Genomic DNA, 20276 nt, shown 5'->3' on the forward strand with positions numbered 1-20276 from the left:
ATACCTTTTATTAAGTCTGTTTATTTAAGCGGCCAGAGATTTGAGTCTGTATGTTGACAGCAGCCACTTTATTTTAGTGATGGCTGTTTAACAGTCTGATGGCCTTGAGATAGAAGCTGTTTTTCAGTCTCTCGGTCCCAGCTTTGATGCACCTGTACTGACCTCACCTTCTGGACGATAGCGGGGTGAACAGGCAGTGGCTTGGGTGGTTGTACTTAATCTTTTTGGCCTTCCTGTGACATTGGGTGCTGTAGGTGTCCTTGAGGGCAGGTAGTTTGCCCCCGCTGATGCGTTGTGCAGACCGTACCACCCTCTGGAGAGTCTTGCGGTTGAGGGAGGTGCAATTGCCTTACCATTCGGTGATACAGCCCGACAGGATGCTCTCGATTGTGCATCTGTAAAAGTTTGTGTGTTTTAGATGACAAGCCAACTTTCTTCAGCCTCCTGAGTTTGAAGAGGCGCTGTTGCGCCTTCTTCACTACGCTGTCTGTGTGGGTGGACCATTTCAGTTTGTCCATGATGTGTACGCCGAGGAACTTAAAATGTTCCACCTTCGCCACTGCTGTCCCGTCGATGTGGATGGGGGGGTGCTCCCTCTGCTGTTTCCTGAAGTCCACGATCATCTCCTTTGTTTTGTTGACGTTGAGTGAGAGGTTATTTTCCTGACACCACACTCTAAGGGCCCTCACCTCCTCCCTGTAGGCTATCTCATTGTTGTTGGTAATCAGGCCTGTAGTGTCCACTGTAGTGTCTATAGTGTCGTTTGTAACCACTGTAGTGTCGTCTGCAAACTTGATGATTGAGTTGGAAGCGTGCATGGACACACAGTCATGGGTGAACAGGGAGTACAGGAGAGGGCTGAGAACGCACCCTTGTGGGGCCCCAGTGTTGAGGATCAGTGGGGTGGAGATGTTGTTTCCAACCTTCACCACCTGGGGGCGGCCCATCAGAAATTCCAGGACCCAGTTGCACAGGGTGGGGTTGAGACCCAGGGTCGCAAGCTTAATGATGAGTTTGGAGGGTACTGTGGTGTTAAATGCTGAGCTGTAGTCAATGAACAGCATTCTTACATAGATATTCCTCTTGTACATGATGGGATAGGGCAGTGTGCAGAGTGATGACGATTGCATCGACTGCGGACCTATTGGGGCGGTAAGCATTTGGAGTGGGTCTAGGGTGACAGGTAGGGTGGAGGTGATATGGTCCTTGACTAGTCTCTCAAAGCACTTCATGATGACAGAAATGAGTGCAATGGGGCGATAGTCATTTGGTTCAGTTATCTTAGGTTTCTTGGGAACAGGAACAATGATGGCCATCTTGAAGCATGTGGGGACAACAGACTGGGATAGGGATTGGTTGAATATGTCTGTAGATGTGCGCATGCTCTGTGCGCATGCTCTGAGGTCGCGGCTAGGGATGCCATCTGGGCCGGCATCCTTGTGAGGGTTAACACGTTTAAATGTTTTACTCATGCTGGTCACGGAGAAGGAGAGCCCACAGGCTTTGGTAGCGGGCCGTGTCAGTGGCACTGTATTGTCCTCAAAGCGAGCAAAGAAGTTGTTTAATTTGTCTGGGAGCAAGACGTTAATGTCCGCGACAGGGCTGGTTTTCTTTTTGTAATCCGTGATTGACTGTAGACCCTGCCACATACGACTCGTGTTCGAAAGCCGTCCGTTGAATTGCAACTCTACTTTTTATCTATACTGACGCTTTGCTTGTTTGATTGCCTTGCGGAGGGAATATCTGCGCTGTTTGTATTCGGTCGTGTTTCCGGTCGCCTTGCCATGATAAAAGCGGTGGTTCGCACTTTCAGTTATGCGCGAATGCTGCCATCAATCCATGGTTTCTGGTTAGGGAAGGTTTTAATGGTCACAGAGGGTACGACATCTCCGATGCACTTGCAAATAAACTCGCTCACCGAGTCAGCGTATACGTCAATGTTATTGTCTGAGGCTATCCGGAACATATCCCAGTCCACGTGATCGGAGCAATCTTGAAGCTTGGAATCCGATTGGTCCGACCAGCGTTGTATTGACCTGAGCACGGGCGCTTCCTGTTTTAGTTTCTATCTATAGGCTGGGAGCAACACAATGGAGTCATGGTCAGATTTGCCGAAGGCAGGGCGGGGGAGGGCTTTGTATGCATCACGGAAGTTTGAGTAGCAATGATCCAGAACGCTACTATTTCTTGTTGCGCATTCGATATGCTGATAGAATTTAGGAAGTATGGTTCTTAGGTTAGCTTTGTTAAATTCCCCAGCTACAATAAATGCAGCCTCAGGATGTATGATTTCCAGTTTACATAGTCCAGTGAAGTTCTTTCAGGGCTGACGAGAGATATGCTTGGGGGGGTATACACGGCTGTGACTATAATCAAAGAGAATTCTAGGTAGGGTGAACAAAAGGACTTGAGTTCCTGTATGTTGTTGTGATTACACCCTGAGTCGTTAATCATGAGGCATACACTCCCGCCTTTCTTCTTACCAGAGAGATGTTTGTTTCTGTCGGCGTGATGCGTGAAGAAACCAGGTGGCTGTACCTACTCTGACAACATATCCCGAGTGAGCCATGTTTCCATGAAACAGAGACGGTTACAATCTCTGACGTCTCTCTGGAAGGCAACTCGTGCCCTAATTTCGTCCACCTTGTTATCTAGAGATTGGACATTGGCGAGTAATATGCTCGGAAGCGGTGGATGGTGTGCTCGCCTTCTGAGTCTGACCAGTAGGCCGCTACGTCTGCCTCTCCTGCTGCGACCTTGTTGTTTTGGGTCGGCCTCTGGGATAAGATCGCATGTCCAGGGTGGAGGTCCGAACAAAGGAACTGCTTCGGGAAAAACGTATTCCTGGTCGTAATGATGGTAAGTTGACATCGCTTTTATATCCAATAGTTCTTCCCGGCTGTATGTAATAACACTTGAGATTTTCTGGGCTAGCAACGTAAGAAATAATACAGGGAAAAACAAAACTGCATAGTTTTCTGAGGACCTGAAGCGAGGCGACCATCTCTGTCGGTGCCATCTTTCTTATCAACTTTGTGTGTAATTTTGTGTGTGAGTTCGTAGTTGTTGAAATGTGTAGAACATTTTTTCTTCGCCCTGTGGCAACGTGTAGAATTTAAGGAAACTCTAAAACATATATTTTTACTCTCCGCTGTCAAGTGAAGTGCCGCGCTAAAATGTTTTGCTCGCTAGTGCTCTGACAGCATGAGTGGGTATGCAGACCCGCGATCCACCGTGGCCACTCACCCCATCAGTGTTGCCTATCCCTGATCTAAAAGTGAAACCAAATTCCAATGGAAAATGTAAATGCACAATTTTTGGTTTAGTTTTCACCTTAATGTGTTATCACTGCACTTTTAACCATTTAAAAGCACAACAAAGCTCAAATGGGTATACAATGTGAGGTATTTTGAATATTTGTACAACAACTTTATATTTTGTCACTGTGCTTCATCTAATAGCACAACCAAATGACCTGGATTGCAGTTGAGATTACATTGAAGTATATGGTGCAAGGGATCAGTGCCGTTGCAGATTATTCTAACGTTTTGAAGATTTCCATAGACATGCAACCTTTGCATGCTATCTTGAACATGCATGCTTCCTATGACAAAATGTGGCCATGATGTGTTATTCATTTTAAGGTTGAATAAATACTGTTACATTAGTTTGTAAGATAGCCTTAACTATAGGCTATTTACTGTATTACAATGGTAATATTGAGTTTGGTTGACAACACAACCAAATATCAACATTTAAAGGAGATGTATCTACTGCTTGGATAGTTCCATCTGAGCCACTGGTTTCATCCTATTCTTGAAATTGTATTTTTGGTTGAGATGGAGAAGTGGATCCAACATATAGTTTGTTAACTTGTTAACTGGCTATTTACTGTACTGTATTGCAAAAGTGATAACGACTATTGTTTTGTTGTCAATGCAACCAAATGTCAACATTTGAAGGAGATGTATAGTATCTTCTGCTTGGATAGTTCCATCTGTGCCACTGAGTCTGTCTTTAATCCTAGTTTGTCGACAAATGGATAGTTGATATGTTGGATTCACATCTCCATTTCAACCAAACATCTAAGTTAAAGAATGGGACTAAATCAAATTTGAAATGCACTTTAAATAAAGTTTGATTTCATTTAGTCCTATTCTTTAACTTCGATTTTTGGTTGAGATGAAGAAGTGAATCCAAAAATGGTATTATTAACTTGTAAATTCCCTTTGAAATCAACCAAAACATGAAACAGTAGAGATTTCTCAACAACCCTTCTCACAATAGCACATCGGTAGTAAGTAGTCAGTGGCAAATATCTAAACAGGGCTTGGTTAAAACCCTAGATGGGACCAAAATTATAGTTGTAGACAGATCAACTCTCCAGTAGGAGGTGCAGCCCAGCCTATTGTTTTTTTCTTCTAGTGGATATTATGTTGATCTGAAGTTGTTTCAATGGTACAAATTCAACATATTTTATATAAGGTTTGTCTATGTTGAAAATGGACTACTATGATGACATAATCCTGTGGTAGAAATTTAACAAAACAACAGTTTGTTCGAATCCAATGTATTTTCCACATCACAATAAATTGAGAAATTACGTTGAAACAATGTTGATTCAACCAGTTTGTGCCCAGTGGGATAGTGGTTTCTGGGAACATGGAGGGGAAATGGATTCTTGTGAGTTTGACGAAAACAAGATGGACACCTGCCTCCTGGACTGCCCCACTTCCTGTGCCTTTTGGTTACTTTGATTTGTTTGTTAGTGTCATTTTAAATTGCATGGTTTGTAAATGTTCCTGGGCCATGAGAAAGGCCACTGCTGAAAAGGGAAACGTGTAAACCATTACTTATTATTTATTAAATGGTGAAACTAGTCCCTTGTTTCCTACTTCTGCCTGCTCAACGCAGATCCAAAAGAACCTGTCATATTTCCACCTCGTGACATTACCCTTTCAGTAAAGTTTGGGAAGCGTCTTAACAAACAAATGCAGTCAAATATTAGGATATTTTAAAAGTGCTTTGAAGGTTTGAAGCATTTACATTTCATTTACATGAATTTGTGTTTTTATTAAATGTTTAATTTATCTGTTCGAATTTGGAAACCATGTGCCATTTAATAAATACATCTATAGAAATCTTATATATATATATTTTTTTACAAATGTCCAGTGTAACAACAGCATTTTTTACATTCAGTAATTTCTTCACAAAATCAATTCTCCAAAATGTTATTTTTCAAAGCTTACATCACAAACATGCCTCATTGTGTTAAAGTAAACAAAATTACCCATTCTAAAATTGTCGCGTTTTTCAAAAAGTCAACTTTAGTAGATTATCTTATCAAATGCCTTATAAAAATAACTCAACTGATGACCTGCAGATGATGTGCAACTGCAGATACCTTCTCATACAGTCACAGCCCTGACTGTTTAGATCCTACATAGTAAACATCCCCGGAACTTTGACACAGAAAGTCCCTAACAATAACATGCCATGCAAGGTAATCCCCTGACACCACCATGTCTCTGTCGTAGAAATATAATCAACATTATATTTCTATGATCTCTTTAGTCCCCTTCTATGTGACGTATGTTCCTCTTTCAAGTGAAAGTACATAGACTAAACACAACAAGGCCAGCACAGTCACTTCTGTATGTTCCTCCCAGCATTCCCTTAGGCCTCATACATCTGTACCCAGTATAATTCACACTCGGAAGCATCTTCTTATGAATCCTGTTTGTAGAAGCTCCCTGGCTGTGAAACATTACAGTCCATTGTTGGAAGCCTCAGTTCAATTTCTATCATCGGTATTCATTCACATCTTCGTGTACTCCGATGCGGAGTCCAATAGGGTCCTGTAGATGTTGGATCTGAGGAACCTGGGGTAGGAGTCTTTCTCCATCAGGCTGTAGACAATCCTCTGGGCCTCGTCGAAGCAAACTGTGGAGGGCGTCTTTACATTCTGCCCGATGAGATCTCTGGTCTTGTGGTCAATGTTGATCTGGAGAGATTTAGAGGGAATTGATGAGACTTAGTGGATACAAGAAGTAGATGTGCTCATACAAAGCCAATGTGGCCATAAAAAGTAGATGCATACGTGATCGAGGATCTACATGTTTTTGTGAAGTATTATACTATGTTTGTACAACTTGCCTCTTTCGGAGCCTCAGCTTCAATGTATGTCTTGTAGATCTTCTTGGCCCTGGAGGACAGCCTGAAGGAGGTCTTAATCTTCTTGTAGTCTTCACAGATCAGCCAGAATTCAATGTTCTCATCGCTGAACTCGGATTTCAGAAAGGCCTGAAATGTTGCCATGCCGTCTAAAAGGGGAATGAGAAGACACACTTAGCTAGGCTTTAAAACCTGCAAATCTACGAAAATGGACATGTGATCATCATATCTTCAACGGTTCAACCTCCATTTGTATGTTTAAACATTGTTTTGAAGAACATGAAATGCTTACATTTTGATGTGAGAAGTCTCTCCAAAGACTGGGACCACAGGATAATTTCCTCAGTACTAAGTCTGTAAAGGAGGAGGACAGTTATTTTTTAGATAAATACACTGGATGTTAATGTGGGTCCTGATAGGAAAGGCTCATGGACATGGAGAGTCTATCTTTAGGCTATTTACCGTTCAGTGTTAGGGGCATGGGAAGATCTGCGTTGTAGTCGGGACCTCAAGTCGCATCCCCTGAAACAAAGTAAATAGGTAAATACACAAGCATGCACACAAAACGTGCACATGCACAGAAAACCTCAAAGATATCTTGCTCCTACGTGCAAAGGCAACCAGCAACATACTTTAGTGTTTCTAAAGAACAATTGTTTTGAAGAATCTGCAATAGTGCCGAATGACCAACAAACCAATAAATCAATGTGGAATGTAAGCAATACTTTATCAGCGAATACTTACTTTGTCTGCTTTCTTCTGTTGTCCTCCATGTCAATGTTGAGTGGATGCAGTTCCCTTGATGGTGATGTGACTAAGATAAGCATGTTTGGGGGAACACGATCATTGGGATCTTTGTATGTATTACTCAGTGTTGGAGTTCTCTGCTAGCTGTCAAATTGTGTCTGTTTTGACGGTCCTCCAAACACCCTCCTTTATACGAGCGATGGCTACTGTGATGTTAGTGTGTGTAGCGTCACCCGTTTCGTTGGCCTCTAACCGCAGAAATAGAGGAAGTAGTGGATGACGCTAGCTTGTTCACACCAGTGCAATGCAGCTGACTGACTATGCATTCAGAAACCTGCACAGGTCATTGCTTACCGATATTAAGGCCAGGGTATGCAAATGTAACGTGGAAAATTAAACAACCGATAAGCAAATTTTTTACCTTCACTCTGTGGGCTCAAGTAAAGAACAAGGACCTTTTGTTTAATTTTTCAAACACATTTGTCAGGTGGAAGTGATACTTTCATTAGGTTTTTTGCTTCCATGTCCCATGATAGTGGAACTGCTGCTGTTTTGTTTTTTTACCAATATAAACTCTTGCCTTTTCACAAGTATAACCCTAATAATTGTATCTGGAGTTTTTGGCAGAAGAAGAGAACAATTGAAATAGGTCAAACCATGCAGCAGAAGAATTTACCGGATTCGTCAGTGAAAATCCCACTGTCCACCTTTTAGTCTCACTTCTCCTTAGAGCACTTCACCTTACTGAATGACATCAGTAGTGGCCTCTGACATTTATTTCTCCGTCCCAGAGAACTAATCATATATAGTATGTTAGATAGACGGACAGATCGGGGCCAGATCACAATAGATACAAAGAAGATTTTGTCTTGACTAGATGACTAGACATATTGTTAGTTTATTCCCATCAAAAAGGCAGCTCTTTATCTGATGACAACTAAGCAGATAGAACTAGCAGTCACAGTGTTGCTTACAGTTAACGTCATCATGAAAAAACAGTCAGGGTAGACGTAAAACGGTCGCCTGGGTATGAGAACTCGGTCGCCTGGGTATGAGAACTCAGTCACATGGGTATGAGAACTCGGTCACATGGGTATGAGATCTCATGCACGGGCTGACCTGCAGCATATAACATACTACTTCCAATACAGTCCTCAGGAATACATAGTTTCTTGCTATACGTTATGACATACATTATTTAAAATGAATAGATCATATTAACATTGTATATCCATATTTAAATCAATATTCTATTTGAAAATTGATCAAAGCAATGCATTTTTCAACTGCGTGGGTGGGCATGCGTGTGCACTTGTGTCACTTTTTTGAAACAAACCACATCTACTTCCACTTCCTTTCCTTAGCAGCCAACTGAAATGTGTTATATAATGACCTGATGACTAAAAACAAAACAAAATACATGAAATATCCCAGAAATGGAATATATGAGAGTCAGTGCATTCGACAAGAGGTTGGTAAGACAGTGAATTTCACTGACAGGATTGGCATATTTACATATTGACTATACATACTTTGGAAATGTTTTGGAAAAAATAACACTTACACATTTTCATAGTGTTGTACACCTAACATACCTCCTAACTGCAGACCACGCAGAGCCTGCAGGGTCGTTACTGTAATGAGTACGATGGGAGACAGAGGGCTGGTTTCAAGCGCAGGGCGCAACAGGTGTTTATTAGTAAAGGACCACAGGAGAAGGCAGGTAGCTGGGTCCTGGGGCAGGCAGAAGGTCATACACAGGGACTCCAACAAGGTAACAGTACACTCAGGGAAAAGGTTAACAACGTAGTCTGGGAGATCAGGCAAGAGATTGATGACAGGAAATCTGATAGGCAAAAGTACAGGCAGGGATTAGGCAAAAAATAATAATATTGAGCATTGTTAGTGAGGATGGCCAAAAACTACAATACACGGGAGGACTACTATGGAACTAACCAGCGCTCTGACTAGACTGTGTATCAACACAAACAATACCTCACATGATGGGGTGCAAAGAACTGAACTAAATAGTGTGTGTAAATGACATACAGGTGTGTGAACAGGTGATAAGACTTCTGGTGATTGGGATCTGGAGAGTAAGCTGCGTTCAGGGGATCTATGTGTTTGAGTGTGTGAGCTGGAAAGTGAGCAGTGTTCAGGGGATCTACTGTATGTGTTGGAGAGTGTGAGATGGAAACAGACCTTACAGTTACAGTTACACCACAAAAAAGCACAAGAAAGTGGATTTCGACACCCACCATCTCAGATTGTTCTGAAATTGTTTCTGCTGTTAGAAACAGATAGGATTAGCATTCCTGCAGCAATACTTTGTTGAAACATAATTTGATCTCTGGAAATGTAAGCTGATTGATTGCATCCAATCCAATTTATAGGATTCATATAATATTGAATAAATATAGTACCTAAAATCATATTTGAACCAAAAAAAATTCTAACAATGAGTTAGACATCAGGAATCCAAACGAATGGACAAAAGCCAACCACGGACCCACACCCCATACCAATCCCACCCCAACAAGTATACACTGAGCATACAAAACATTAAGAACGCCTGCTCTCTGGCTTCTGTCTCATCTTCACACAGTTGATTGAAGTGCTGATCCTGCTACTGACGCTGGGCCTCAAGTGTCTCCAGGTATGAGGCCTCGGTCTCCCTCAGGAAGTTCAGGTATTCGCTGGTTGTGCTCGCAGTGTTTCCTCTTCCCTGCGAAAATATATAGGCAAAAGTAATGAAATGTACAGTGCAGGAATTATAAGGTACAGACTTCATAGCAAACCTGAAGGCAACCGGTGTGAGTGCAGTTTTGTTCTCCAACCATGTATTATCTCATCAAATGTATGACATCTTATCCAGCAAAGGCCAGTATGCGACCAATCAGATTTACCAAGCAGATACACCAAAGATGCAAATAATAATTGTCTTGGGTCTCCTTGAATAATGTTTAGGAACATAACCCTGTCATGACAAAAGCCCTCTGTAGATGAGCTTGCCCTGTTGAAGACAGCTAAATTGTGTGATAAGGTCAAGTGAACATGACAATCAATTGATATTGAACTGTTTCCAAACCGAGAATGGAATCTGGGTGTCTGTGGGTGCTGGGCTCTGAGGTTGTGGCTTCACCATTAGAGCATGCAGCTTTCTCTGGGTCTGTAGGTTCAGGAATGTCCTCTGAAAAGAAATGCTAGCTCATTCATTTAGAATTCAATACAGAAATATCAAATATACATAAGTATTCACACCCCTGAATCAATACTTTGTGGAAGCACCTTTGGCAGCGATTACAGCTGTGAGTCTTTCTGGGTAAGTCTGTAAAAGCTTTACACACCTGGATTTTGCAACATTTGCCCAGTATTCTTTTCAAAATTCTTCAAGCTCTGTCAAATTGGTTGTTGATCATTGTTAGACAACTATTTTCAGGCCTTGCCATAGATTTTCAAGTAGATTAAAGTAAAAACTGTAATTCGGACACTCAGGAACATTCTCTGTCTTCTTTGTAAGCAACTCCAGTGTAGATTTGGCTTTGTATTTTAGGTTATTGTCATGCTGAAAGGTGAATTCATATCCCAGTGTCTGGTGGAAAGGTTTTCCTCTAGGATTTTGCCTGTGTTTAGCTCCATTACGTTTATTTTTTATCCTGAAAACTCCCCAGCCCTTAACGATTACAAGCATACCCATAACATGATGCAGCTACGACTATGCTTGAAAATATGGAGAGTGGTACTCAGTAATGTGTTTTATTGGATTTTCCCCAAACATAATACTTTGTATTCAGGACAAAAAGTGAATTGCTTTGCCACATTTTTTGCAGTATTACTTTATTGCGTTGTTGCAAACAGGATGCATGTTTTGGAATATTTTTCTTCTGTACAAAGTTTCCTTTTCACTCTGTCATTTAGGTTAGTATTGTGGAGTAACTATAATGTTGTTGATCTATTCTCAGTTTTCTCCTATCACAGCCATTAAATATATGTCTCATGGTGAAATCCCTGAGTGGTTTGCTTCTTCTCTGGCAAATGAGTTAGGAAGGACGCCTGTATCTTTGTAGTGACTGGGTGTATTGATACACCATCCAAATTGTAATTCATAACTTCATTATGCTCAAAGGGATATTCAATGTCTGCTTTTTTATTTTTTACCCATCTACCCTTGTACCCTGCCCTTCTTGGCGAGGCATTTAAAAACGTTCCTGGTCTTTGTGGTTTAATCTTTGTTTGAAATGCACTGCTCGACTGAGGGACCTTACAGTATGTGTGGGGTACAGAGCTGAGGTAGTTATTCAAAAATTATGTTAAACAGTATGACTGCACACAGTCCATGCAACTTATTATGTGACTTGTTATGCACATTTTTACCCCTGAACTTATTTAGGCTTGCCATAACAAAGGGGTTGAATATTTATTGACTCAAGACATTTCAGCTTACTTTTTATTTTATTTACATAATTCCACTTTGACATTATGGGATAATGTCATTTTGGGATATTTTCCGACAAAATGTGGAAATATTCAAGGGGTGTGAATACTTTCTGAAAGCACTGTCAGTATGTTTGTTTGTATAATGTAAGGGCGGATGCTCCGGCTAACGTCAAACATGTAGCTATGTTCCCGGCATTGGCCTTCCATGGATGTTTATATGACAAGTTATCGACCTCGGTTTACGTCTCTCGCAGTGCTCACTCTGACATGCTACAGCTAGCTACGCTGAAGACATTGGTAGCTAGCTAGATAGTAATTTAGCTAAAACAATATATTACCTTGTGATCATTGCTGCTCGGCGTCATGGCTTCAAAATTCGCTGTCGGTGATGTCGAATCCAGCGTCCTCCGACTAGACATGCCTGATCTGCATCCAGTACAACGTCAATGGGGTTGAACCACTGGCGTGTTCTGATCCACTTGTATTGTCAATAGAAAGAAATGGTCAAAAGCGCCAATAGAGAACTGATACTGGGTTGGGATTGGTGTGGGGTGTGGGGGGGGGGTCTGTGGTTGGCTTTTGACCATTTCTTTGGATTTATCACGAGTCATGTCTTACTCATTGTTAGAAAAAAGTTTGTTGGAAATTGGATGTCAGGTACTTGATTTATTGAATATTATATGAATCTTATCAATTTAAATGGCCAATTTTTGGTGGAATGAATTATCTTAATTTCTCAGAGATCAAATGATATTTCAACAAGATGATGTTGCAGAAATGCTAATCTTATCTGTTTCTAGCTACAGAAACGCTTCCAGAACAATCTGAGACTGTGGGTGTCATGGCTGAACTGATATGGAACGACCCTGCATTTAGATTGGATTATTCTGAATTGTACACATGATTACAACCAATTATACATAGCTAGAAAAATACAATTCCTGAAGAATATTTGTGTGCTTGCTCAAGCTGTCTAAATGTATTTTTATGGTCGTGGGAGAAGTTTAAATTGTTTGAGCCCAGTGTAGAATTCAAGCCGAACAGAAGATAAAGCAGTTGTAAGAAGACATTGGAGACTTTCTATGATACCAGATGTACTATATTTCGGGCAACATGCCCTCTCTGTCTACCTAGGCTTACTTTGCATGCCTTCACCATGGTTACGTAAGGTATGCAAAGTTACATCCATCAGGCCAAGGTTCAGTAATGCACCTTTTGGCCCTACGCACAATGACCAAGCATTGTCAGTGCATCTAAACACCGTGGTTTAAATGCTTCCATTGGATGAGTGTTGATCATATGAAATGGGTATTCTCAGTGTATACAATATTGTTCATCACTGCATTTCTCTTTGCACAGTCCTTCAAAGATGTTGAGCACACCACAAGCTCTCCACGTTCTCCAAAAGTGTTTTTGCTGCTCCTGCTGCTCTGTACTGTTCCATTTCTTCAAACATACATTTGAGGTTAAGGGTTAAGTTTAGGCACTAATTCCGAACAGTTAAGGTAAGGGTTAAGGTTTGGGATAAACATTACGTTTAGGTGCTCATTCCAAATTGTTATGGTAAGGGCCCGTGGCGGTTCTAGCTTGTATGGCTCCCTGGGCGTACCCCCCCCCCCCCCCCCTTTCAGCGCCCCATTCTGCACCAACTGTAATTTTTATTCAGACATTTGGAACAACACAAATAAATAATCATAACATTTAAAATGATATAAATATAAAAATGTATACAAAAATAAGACTCATAAATATCAAAAAGAAGTAGCAAAGACAAATGGAAACAAATTTGTGTTGTTTTGGCACTCGAGCATCAATACATTACCCTTCCACCAACACTGTCAACCAAGAGTCAAGACTAAACCCATTCACCTGGTGGTGTGCCGACTTGTTTTATATTATTCTTAACGATTTCGCACAAACCAGACAAAAATGCAACAATAGGTCTGTGAAACTATATATTCACATGAATTGTGGTTTATTTGGTAACATTTCGTAATGTGACTGATTTTACTAATTGTATTAGTACTGTAAAAAGTTAGAGGTGTGTTATTTGATAGATTCCCCAACTCCTCCTACCTCGGGCTTCCAGTGGGGAGACCTTGAGGTCAACCTACCCCCGCCCCCTCCCCATCTCATACTTCTGAGTGTGAGACCTTCCCAGGCAGTAACCTGCCTAGCTCACAAACTAGAACCAGGGCGCCCACTCTGACAAGGTTAATGACCCACATTCCCACACGGTGACATGATATCATTGACCTGACGTGCAAATTAGCGAAAGAAGACCGATCCCTCAAATGTGACCATTCCAAATGTCGCCTGTACCTTAAATTTGCCACTGGTACGGGTTAAGGTTTGAGATATGGTTAAAACCAAAAATAAATGTCCATGGCTGGGATTGAACACAAAAACTTCTGATCAAGAGTCATGGGATTACACCAATCAACAGCAAACCCCAAACCTACTTGATGGTAATAGTGCAAGTTGTCTGCCTTGATATGGTTGTATAGGCTAAGTCATGACTGTCAACATGAAACCTGTGCAGCTTCTGTTTTATCCAGAATTCCCCAACTGGGGGCCCGCGGGTGCTTTTATTTGGCCCCGCAGGTTTTCTGACCAAGAAAAAATATTTATATTTGAGTGTGTAATTTTCATTGTTGGACATAAAAGACTGTAAAAACACCAGGAAGTCAGCTCCAAGTGATTTTAATTGAAGACATCTGTTCCCAAGTATTCCCACACATAATAAAGAGACACGTGATTGTATACAAATGTAAGCAAGGTTTGAAATGATTATGTTTTAATCAAACATATCTGTTTGGGCTTCTTGCCGTCAATTTGCACCATCTACAAATTATTTGTACTTTGTTCCACCCCCCCAACCGCCACTAATATATACATACAATTTACTGTAGGACATTTTAATCATTTAGCAGGCACTTATCCAGAGTCAGTTACAGGAGAATGTAGGGTTAAGTGCTTTGCTCAAGGGCACATCGACAGATTTTTCACCTAGTCAGCTCAGGGATTCGAATCATTGTGACTTTTCAGTTACAGGCCTAACGCTCTCAACTGCTAGGCTGGCCTAACCACTAGGCTACCTGCCACCCAAGTTCTGGTACAGGGCCAGTTGAATTTGTTTACAAAACGAGAACGAGAACATAAGTCAATGTGTGAGCTTTGCTGCCACCTGGAGTTGGAGAGCTGTACACACTTCAGGGACCACACCCTCTGTTCCAACACCCTTCTAACCCTTCTCCTTAAAGTGTTCAGAATTGCTTTTTTGAAAAATCGGATTGATGCCAGCATGGGCTAGAGGGAGTTTCCATCATATTTCTGGTTCCGTTAATATTTATCCATGGATGGGGAGTGAACATGTGCACTCTTCGGGGAAGCGGGAAGTTAATCGGGTCGCATCATGGTCAATCAAAACAATCAGGGGATGTTTTGCATCGAATTCAAAATGATAGCACGGACACACCCTGACCGCACTACGCACAATTTATATGAGAGCAAAATTGCTGTTGATTGAACATTTTCTTCAAAAGAGATATCTGATTTGAAATACATTACAGTTGAAGTCGGAAGTTTACATACACTTAGGTTGGAGTCATTAAAACCCATTTTTCAACCACTCCACAAATGTCTTGTTAACAAACCTATAGTTTTGGCAAGTCGGTTAGGACATCTACTTTGTGCATGACACAAGTCATTTTTCCAACAATTGTTTACAGACATATTATTCACTTATAATTCACTGTATCACAATTCCAGTGGGTCAGAAGTTTACATACACTAAGATGACTGTGCCTTTAAACAGCTTGGAAAATTCCAGAAAATTATGTCATGGCTTTAGAAGCTTCTGATAGGCTAATTAACATAATTCGAGTCAATTGGAGATGTGCCTTTGGATGTATTTCAAGGCCTACCTTCAAACTCAGTGCCTCTTTGCTTGACATCATGGGAAAATCTAAAGAAATCAGACCTCAGAAAAATAATTGTAGACCTCCACAAGTCTGGTTCATCCTTGGGAGCAATTTCCAAACGCCTGAAGGTACCACGTTCATCTGTACAAACAATATTACGGAAGTATAAACACCATGGGACCACGCAGCCTTCATACCACTCAGAAAGGAGACGCGTTCTGTCTCCTAGAGATGAACGTACTTTGATGCGAAAAGTGCAAATCAATCCCAGAACAACAGCAAAGGACCTTGTGAAGATGCTGGAGGAAACAGGTACAAAAGTATCTATATCCACAGTAAAACGAGTCCTATATCGACATAACCTGAAAGGCCGCTCAGCTTCAAAACCGCCATATAAAAGCCAGACTACGGTTTGCAACTGCACATGGGGACAAAGATCGTAGTTTTTGGAGAAATGTCCTCTGGTCTGATGAAAAAAATATATAACTGTTTGGCCATAATGACCATCGTTATGTTTGGAGGAAAAAGGGGGAGGCTTGCAAGCCGAAAAACACTATCCCAACCATGAAGCACGGGGGTGGCAGCATCATGTTGTGGGGGTGTTTTGCTGCAGGACGGGCTGGTGCACTTCACAAAATAGATGGCATCATGAGGGAGGAAAATTATGGATATATTGAAGCAACATCTCAAGACATCAGTCAGGAAGTTTAAGCTTCGTCGCAAATGGGTCTTCCAAATGGATAATGACGCCAAGCATACTTCCAAAGTTGTGGCAAAATGGCTTAAAGACAACAAAGTCAAGGTATTGGAGTGGCCATCACAAAGCCCTGACCTCATTCCTATATAAAATGTGTGGGCAGAACTGAAAAGCGTGTGTGAGCAAGGAGGCCTACAAACCTGACTCAGTTACACCAGCTCTGTCAGGAGGAATGGGCTAAATTGCACCCAACTTATTGTGGGAAGCTTGTGGAAGGCTACCTGAAACGTTTGACCCAAGTTAAACAATTTAAAGGCAATGCTACCAAATACTCATTGAGTGTATGTGAACTTCTGACCCACTGGGAATGTGATGAAAGAAATAAAAGCTGAAATAGATCATACTCTCTACTATTATTCTGACATTTCACATTCTTAAAATAAAGTGGTGATCCTAACTGACCTAGGACAGGGAATTTTTACTAGGATTAAATGTCAGGAATTGTGAAAAACTGAGTTTAAATGTATTTGGCTATGGTGTATGTAAACTTCCGACTTCAACTATACACATAAACAGACCAAATAAACAAATGACAATAGAGATTTCAGATCAGTCTCATTCATCACCTGACTGTCAAAGTTTTCCACCACATGTTATCCACCATTCCCAAAAATTGCCCTCTCTTTGTCTCCCTGAATATCTGGGAACTTAAAAGGTTAGAATGCATACAACTTTGAATTGCAGTAGCCAGTGCACCTGTAAAAAGCAGGCACATAATAGTTGCATTTAGCATTTGACTTTCCCCAAAATATCCACACAGAACAAGGACAGGAGCTTGGCAACTCATTTGCATAGTTTTTTATTTCAAATTTGATGCTTGATTCATTCAGATCATTTTAATTTCAATTTGAGACAGTATCTGATTACATACAGAAGTGATAATACTATTGATACAAATTAAGAACTTATTCGTCATCTAATTTATAGTCAAAGGGGCAACATCTTGGCATTTTACTCTCTACAAATAACTTAGTTAAATACAACCAACATTGCACACATTATACTATATACATTCATTGAGGATGGAATCAACCCATTAAATGTAGTCACCGGTTAAAGAAAAGATATCTCTGATATTGTTTGGACATGGATTGCAATGACATGGTAAGCATAAGTAGATGAAAGAGGCGAAAGAATGTGTTTCTCAACTTCTGGGTTGTTCTCGACCAGTTCCTGGTTAAATGGTTAGCTGACAGCCATTTAGTCAGTTCTCAGGTGCTAGTTTTAAGGAACGATACAATCCATTTCCACGTGCATTGCTACATTTAAACACAGTCTAGCCAGGATATTCTGGACGTTGCTAAACTAAACCATAGGTAACAACATCCTAGGTAAGTCGAAAATAAGGTAAAAAAGTGGTCCTCCATGGATAGAGGGACTATAGCTTGCCAGTGTCTGGTACATAGAATGTTGAGAAACACTTAGAGTGTTTGTTATTCAAGAGAGTCACCTTGCATCTGCTCTCCTCAGCAAATCCTGGTAGATGTCTGACTTGAGGAATCGTGGGTAACAATCCCTGGCCATCAGACTGTAGATCAGCTTCTGTGCCGCGTCAAAGGAAGTCAGGCTCGGCTGGGAGATGTTCTTGGTGATATTTTCTCTGGTCCCACAATCAATGTTGATCTTCAACCAAGATATAAGCCCAGTAAATACATGTTTTTTCCCCCCCCCCAGACACATTTCTACATCTTATGTCCACTGAATGTAAAAAGGCAGACAAAGGTATAAACAGGTATAGATCCAACCAGGTCCTTATTAATTCATTTGTTTGTTCTGAGTTGTTCTGAAATTCAGCCGATTGTGAACAGGGGTTGTATGTGTCGAGTGTATCAGAGTAGGGATGCTGATCTAGGATCAGACATCTCTTGTCCACATAATCTTATTCATTATGATCTTGAAGGCTAAACTGATCAGCCTAGATCAGCACTCCTACTCTGAGAAGCGTGATACATACGGCCCCAGGTAGCTACTTACCTGTCTGGGTGCTTCACATTCCACAAACTCAGAGTAGATCCTGTTTGCAGAGGAGATCATCTCTGGAAGAGACTTGATCTTCTTGTAGTCCTCACAGGCCAGCCAAAACAGGATGTTCTCCTCACTATACTCTGACTTCAGGAATTGTCGGAAAGCTGCCTGCCCAGCTGGACATATGGAAAAATAGGAAAAGAAGTCTATGTTTGTTATTGTAAGAAAGTATATGAGCGCGAGTTCTGTCGCAAGAGAAAGGCAGTAATCCTAACTTGATACATTTTAGTTACTTGTAACAGACAATCGGAATTTGCCTGTGATTTTCTAAATCACATCCCGAGGATGGCATAATCAGCTTAGCACTGTTGGTTATGCCTTCTAGACAGGCCGTATAGTAAAACGATAGAGACAATGTCCTTACATTTACTACACAGGAGTTTGTCCACAGACTCTCCCCAAGTCTCAGCCTCTTCAAGTGGGTCCTTGAGAAAGCAACAAAATCTACCCTTGAAAAGAGTGTTCAGATCCATCACTAGCGCAGTAATCAGTGATTTTCAAAACACAATATCAAATCTGCCTCACACCTGGAAAGAAATTAGATGAATTACGGTCCATCAATGGTTTTGCATTTCAAAAATACGTTTTATAGTCCAGTGAAAAGATCTTTGAAAAATTCAAATGACCTGTAATCCAATACATTATAGTAACTTAAATGCAAAATGCACATAATAGACTCCTCATTCTTGTAATAAGTTGTAACTTGTATTGAAACATAGCGGCATTCATCTACAGAATCAGTGATAAAGGAACTCACTTTATTGCCATGGCAGCGTTGTCTGTCTGGGAGAGAGAAAATTGTTCCTGCCAATGTGAGGCTAAGATTTTGATTGTTTCGAGGTGAGGGAGTTAAGTTGCAGGGAATGATCTAAACCAGGCTCCCTCCATGAATGGAACACATGCAAATCAGTATGCAAAGTGATGTTTGGAGAGAGGGTATCCTTCCTTCCATTGCCTCTCTGACCTCTGAGAGAGTATACACCTGGGTTTCAAGGAGTGGCCCTCATGTCTTCTATGATATCCTGTCCACCTCAGTGTCAATCATAGATATGAAGATGAAAGACAGAGTATATAATCCTAATATAACCCTAAAGTCAAAAGAGTGTACCATGGTACACCATTGTACATTTACCATGGTAAATGACGTCACCATCGACGAATGGTACTTTTGAAGAATTCGAAACAACTAGTACTACTTGGTAACAAATGGTGCCCAGTAGAGCTTGTTTCAAGTGATTATTAGAATGTTATAGAGAGATAGCTTTTTATATGTTCTTACTCTGTAATTACCATTTCACCAGATCATTTCTCAGTGGATAAATACTCTAGAGTAAAACCAAATCTCTTTCAGATAGTCTTTCATAGTCAGTAACAGAAACATAAGATAAACACTCATGGCCATGTGCTATAGTATCACAACAAAATAGTCACCTAAAATACACAATACACATATCGAAGTACGTCTTTTTATACTTTTGAAGTACAGGTATGTGTATTTATGTTTTTTCGAACAGCCTAAAAAGCTACACATGGAATATATCATCAGCTATTGTATTGTAACAAAATATTCAACTACAGCATCAATACAAATTGAAGTATTTGTGAAGGCTTTTGAAATACAGGTATCTGTATTTATGCTTTTGAACAGCCTAAAAAGCGACAGATGGGAAATGAAACGAGGTCAAATGAGTGAGGTAAAATGCAAAATAGAAAATTAAAGGTAAACAGATGATGAAGTGCTGATGAATCACCTCGATGGGAGGCTGACCATAAACAAATAGAGCATGAAGGGAATTCCGCATCCTGGTATTATGCTGGATTTGCATATCTGTTGTGGAATATCTTCCACATGAATTACAATGACAATCAACAATGACACATCAACAATAATATTCTATGCTATGCTCTGTGCATGATGCGCATGATATCTTCAGTCATTCTCTCTTATGTCTCTCTGTCACGGCTGTTGAAGGAACTGGACCAAGGTGCAGCGTGGTGAGCGTACATTTTTCCTTTTATTAAATAAAAATGACGCTGAACAAAACAATAAACACTACAAAAACAAACCGTGAAGCTAAATGGCTATGTGCCCTAAACAAAGTCAACTTCCCACAAAGACAGGTGGAAAAAAGGGATACCTAAGTATGGTTCTCAATCAGAGACAACGATAGACAGCTGCCTCTGATTTGAGAATCACACCCGGGCAAACA

At 40.8% G+C, this 20276-nt stretch overlaps 2 protein-coding genes across 4 annotated transcripts; both read right to left on the reverse strand.

The window, feature by feature from the left end:
* Window positions 1–4632: 4632 nt before the first annotated feature.
* Window positions 4633–11942, reverse strand: LOC129814395 (regulator of G-protein signaling 21-like). Of its 3 annotated transcripts, none has more exons than XM_055867499.1 (7): window positions 11700–11942; window positions 10067–10114; window positions 6922–9649; window positions 6640–6699; window positions 6470–6531; window positions 6160–6326; window positions 4633–6007 (listed from the first exon to the last, which is right to left on the reverse strand). In XM_055867499.1, exons 3-7 carry the CDS (start codon window positions 7002–7004, stop codon window positions 5822–5824), a joined length of 558 nt encoding a protein of 185 aa, XP_055723474.1. In that variant the 5' UTR covers window positions 7005–9649; window positions 10067–10114; window positions 11700–11942; the 3' UTR covers window positions 4633–5821. The 3 variants fall into 3 exon arrangements, with proteins under 3 accessions (XP_055723474.1, XP_055723473.1, XP_055723472.1); XM_055867498.1 differs by having other exon boundaries at window positions 10013–10114; XM_055867497.1 differs by lacking the exon at window positions 10067–10114.
* Window positions 11943–16824: 4882 nt separating this feature from the next.
* LOC129814607 (regulator of G-protein signaling 21-like) lies at window positions 16825–19173 on the reverse strand. Its single transcript, XM_055867779.1, has 3 exons — window positions 18431–19173; window positions 18016–18182; window positions 16825–17664 (listed from the first exon to the last, which is right to left on the reverse strand). The coding sequence occupies exons 1-3, from the start codon at window positions 18537–18539 to the stop codon at window positions 17488–17490; spliced, it is 453 nt and encodes a 150-aa protein (XP_055723754.1). The 5' UTR covers window positions 18540–19173; the 3' UTR covers window positions 16825–17487.
* Window positions 19174–20276: the final 1103 nt, after the last annotated feature.

The sequence above is a fragment of the Salvelinus fontinalis genome, chromosome 17, assembly GCF_029448725.1.
Source record: "Salvelinus fontinalis isolate EN_2023a chromosome 17, ASM2944872v1, whole genome shotgun sequence".
Taxonomy (NCBI): domain Eukaryota; kingdom Metazoa; phylum Chordata; class Actinopteri; order Salmoniformes; family Salmonidae; genus Salvelinus; species Salvelinus fontinalis.

Bases quoted from the DNA above. Each gene is read 5' to 3' on its own strand.
- LOC129814607 (XM_055867779.1), bottom strand. From the start codon at position 18,539: ATGGATCTGAACACTCTTTTCAAGGGTAGATTTTGTTGCTTTCTCAAG. The intron at 18,183-18,430 runs GTAAGGACATTG...CCATATGTCCAG, and splicing joins CAAACTCCTGTGTAGTAAAT to CTGGGCAGGCAGCTTTCCGA. The intron at 17,665-18,015 runs GTAAGTAGCTAC...TCTTGGTTGAAG, and splicing joins AATGTGAAGCACCCAGACAG to ATCAACATTGATTGTGGGAC.
- LOC129814395 (XM_055867497.1), bottom strand. From the start codon at position 7,004: ATGCTTATCTTAGTCACATCACCATCAAGGGAACTGCATCCACTCAAC. The intron at 6,532-6,639 runs GTAAATAGCCTA...CCTCCTTTACAG, and splicing joins CATGCCCCTAACACTGAACG to ACTTAGTACTGAGGAAATTA. The intron at 6,008-6,159 runs GCAAGTTGTACA...AAATCTCTCCAG, and splicing joins AAGCTGAGGCTCCGAAAGAG to ATCAACATTGACCACAAGAC.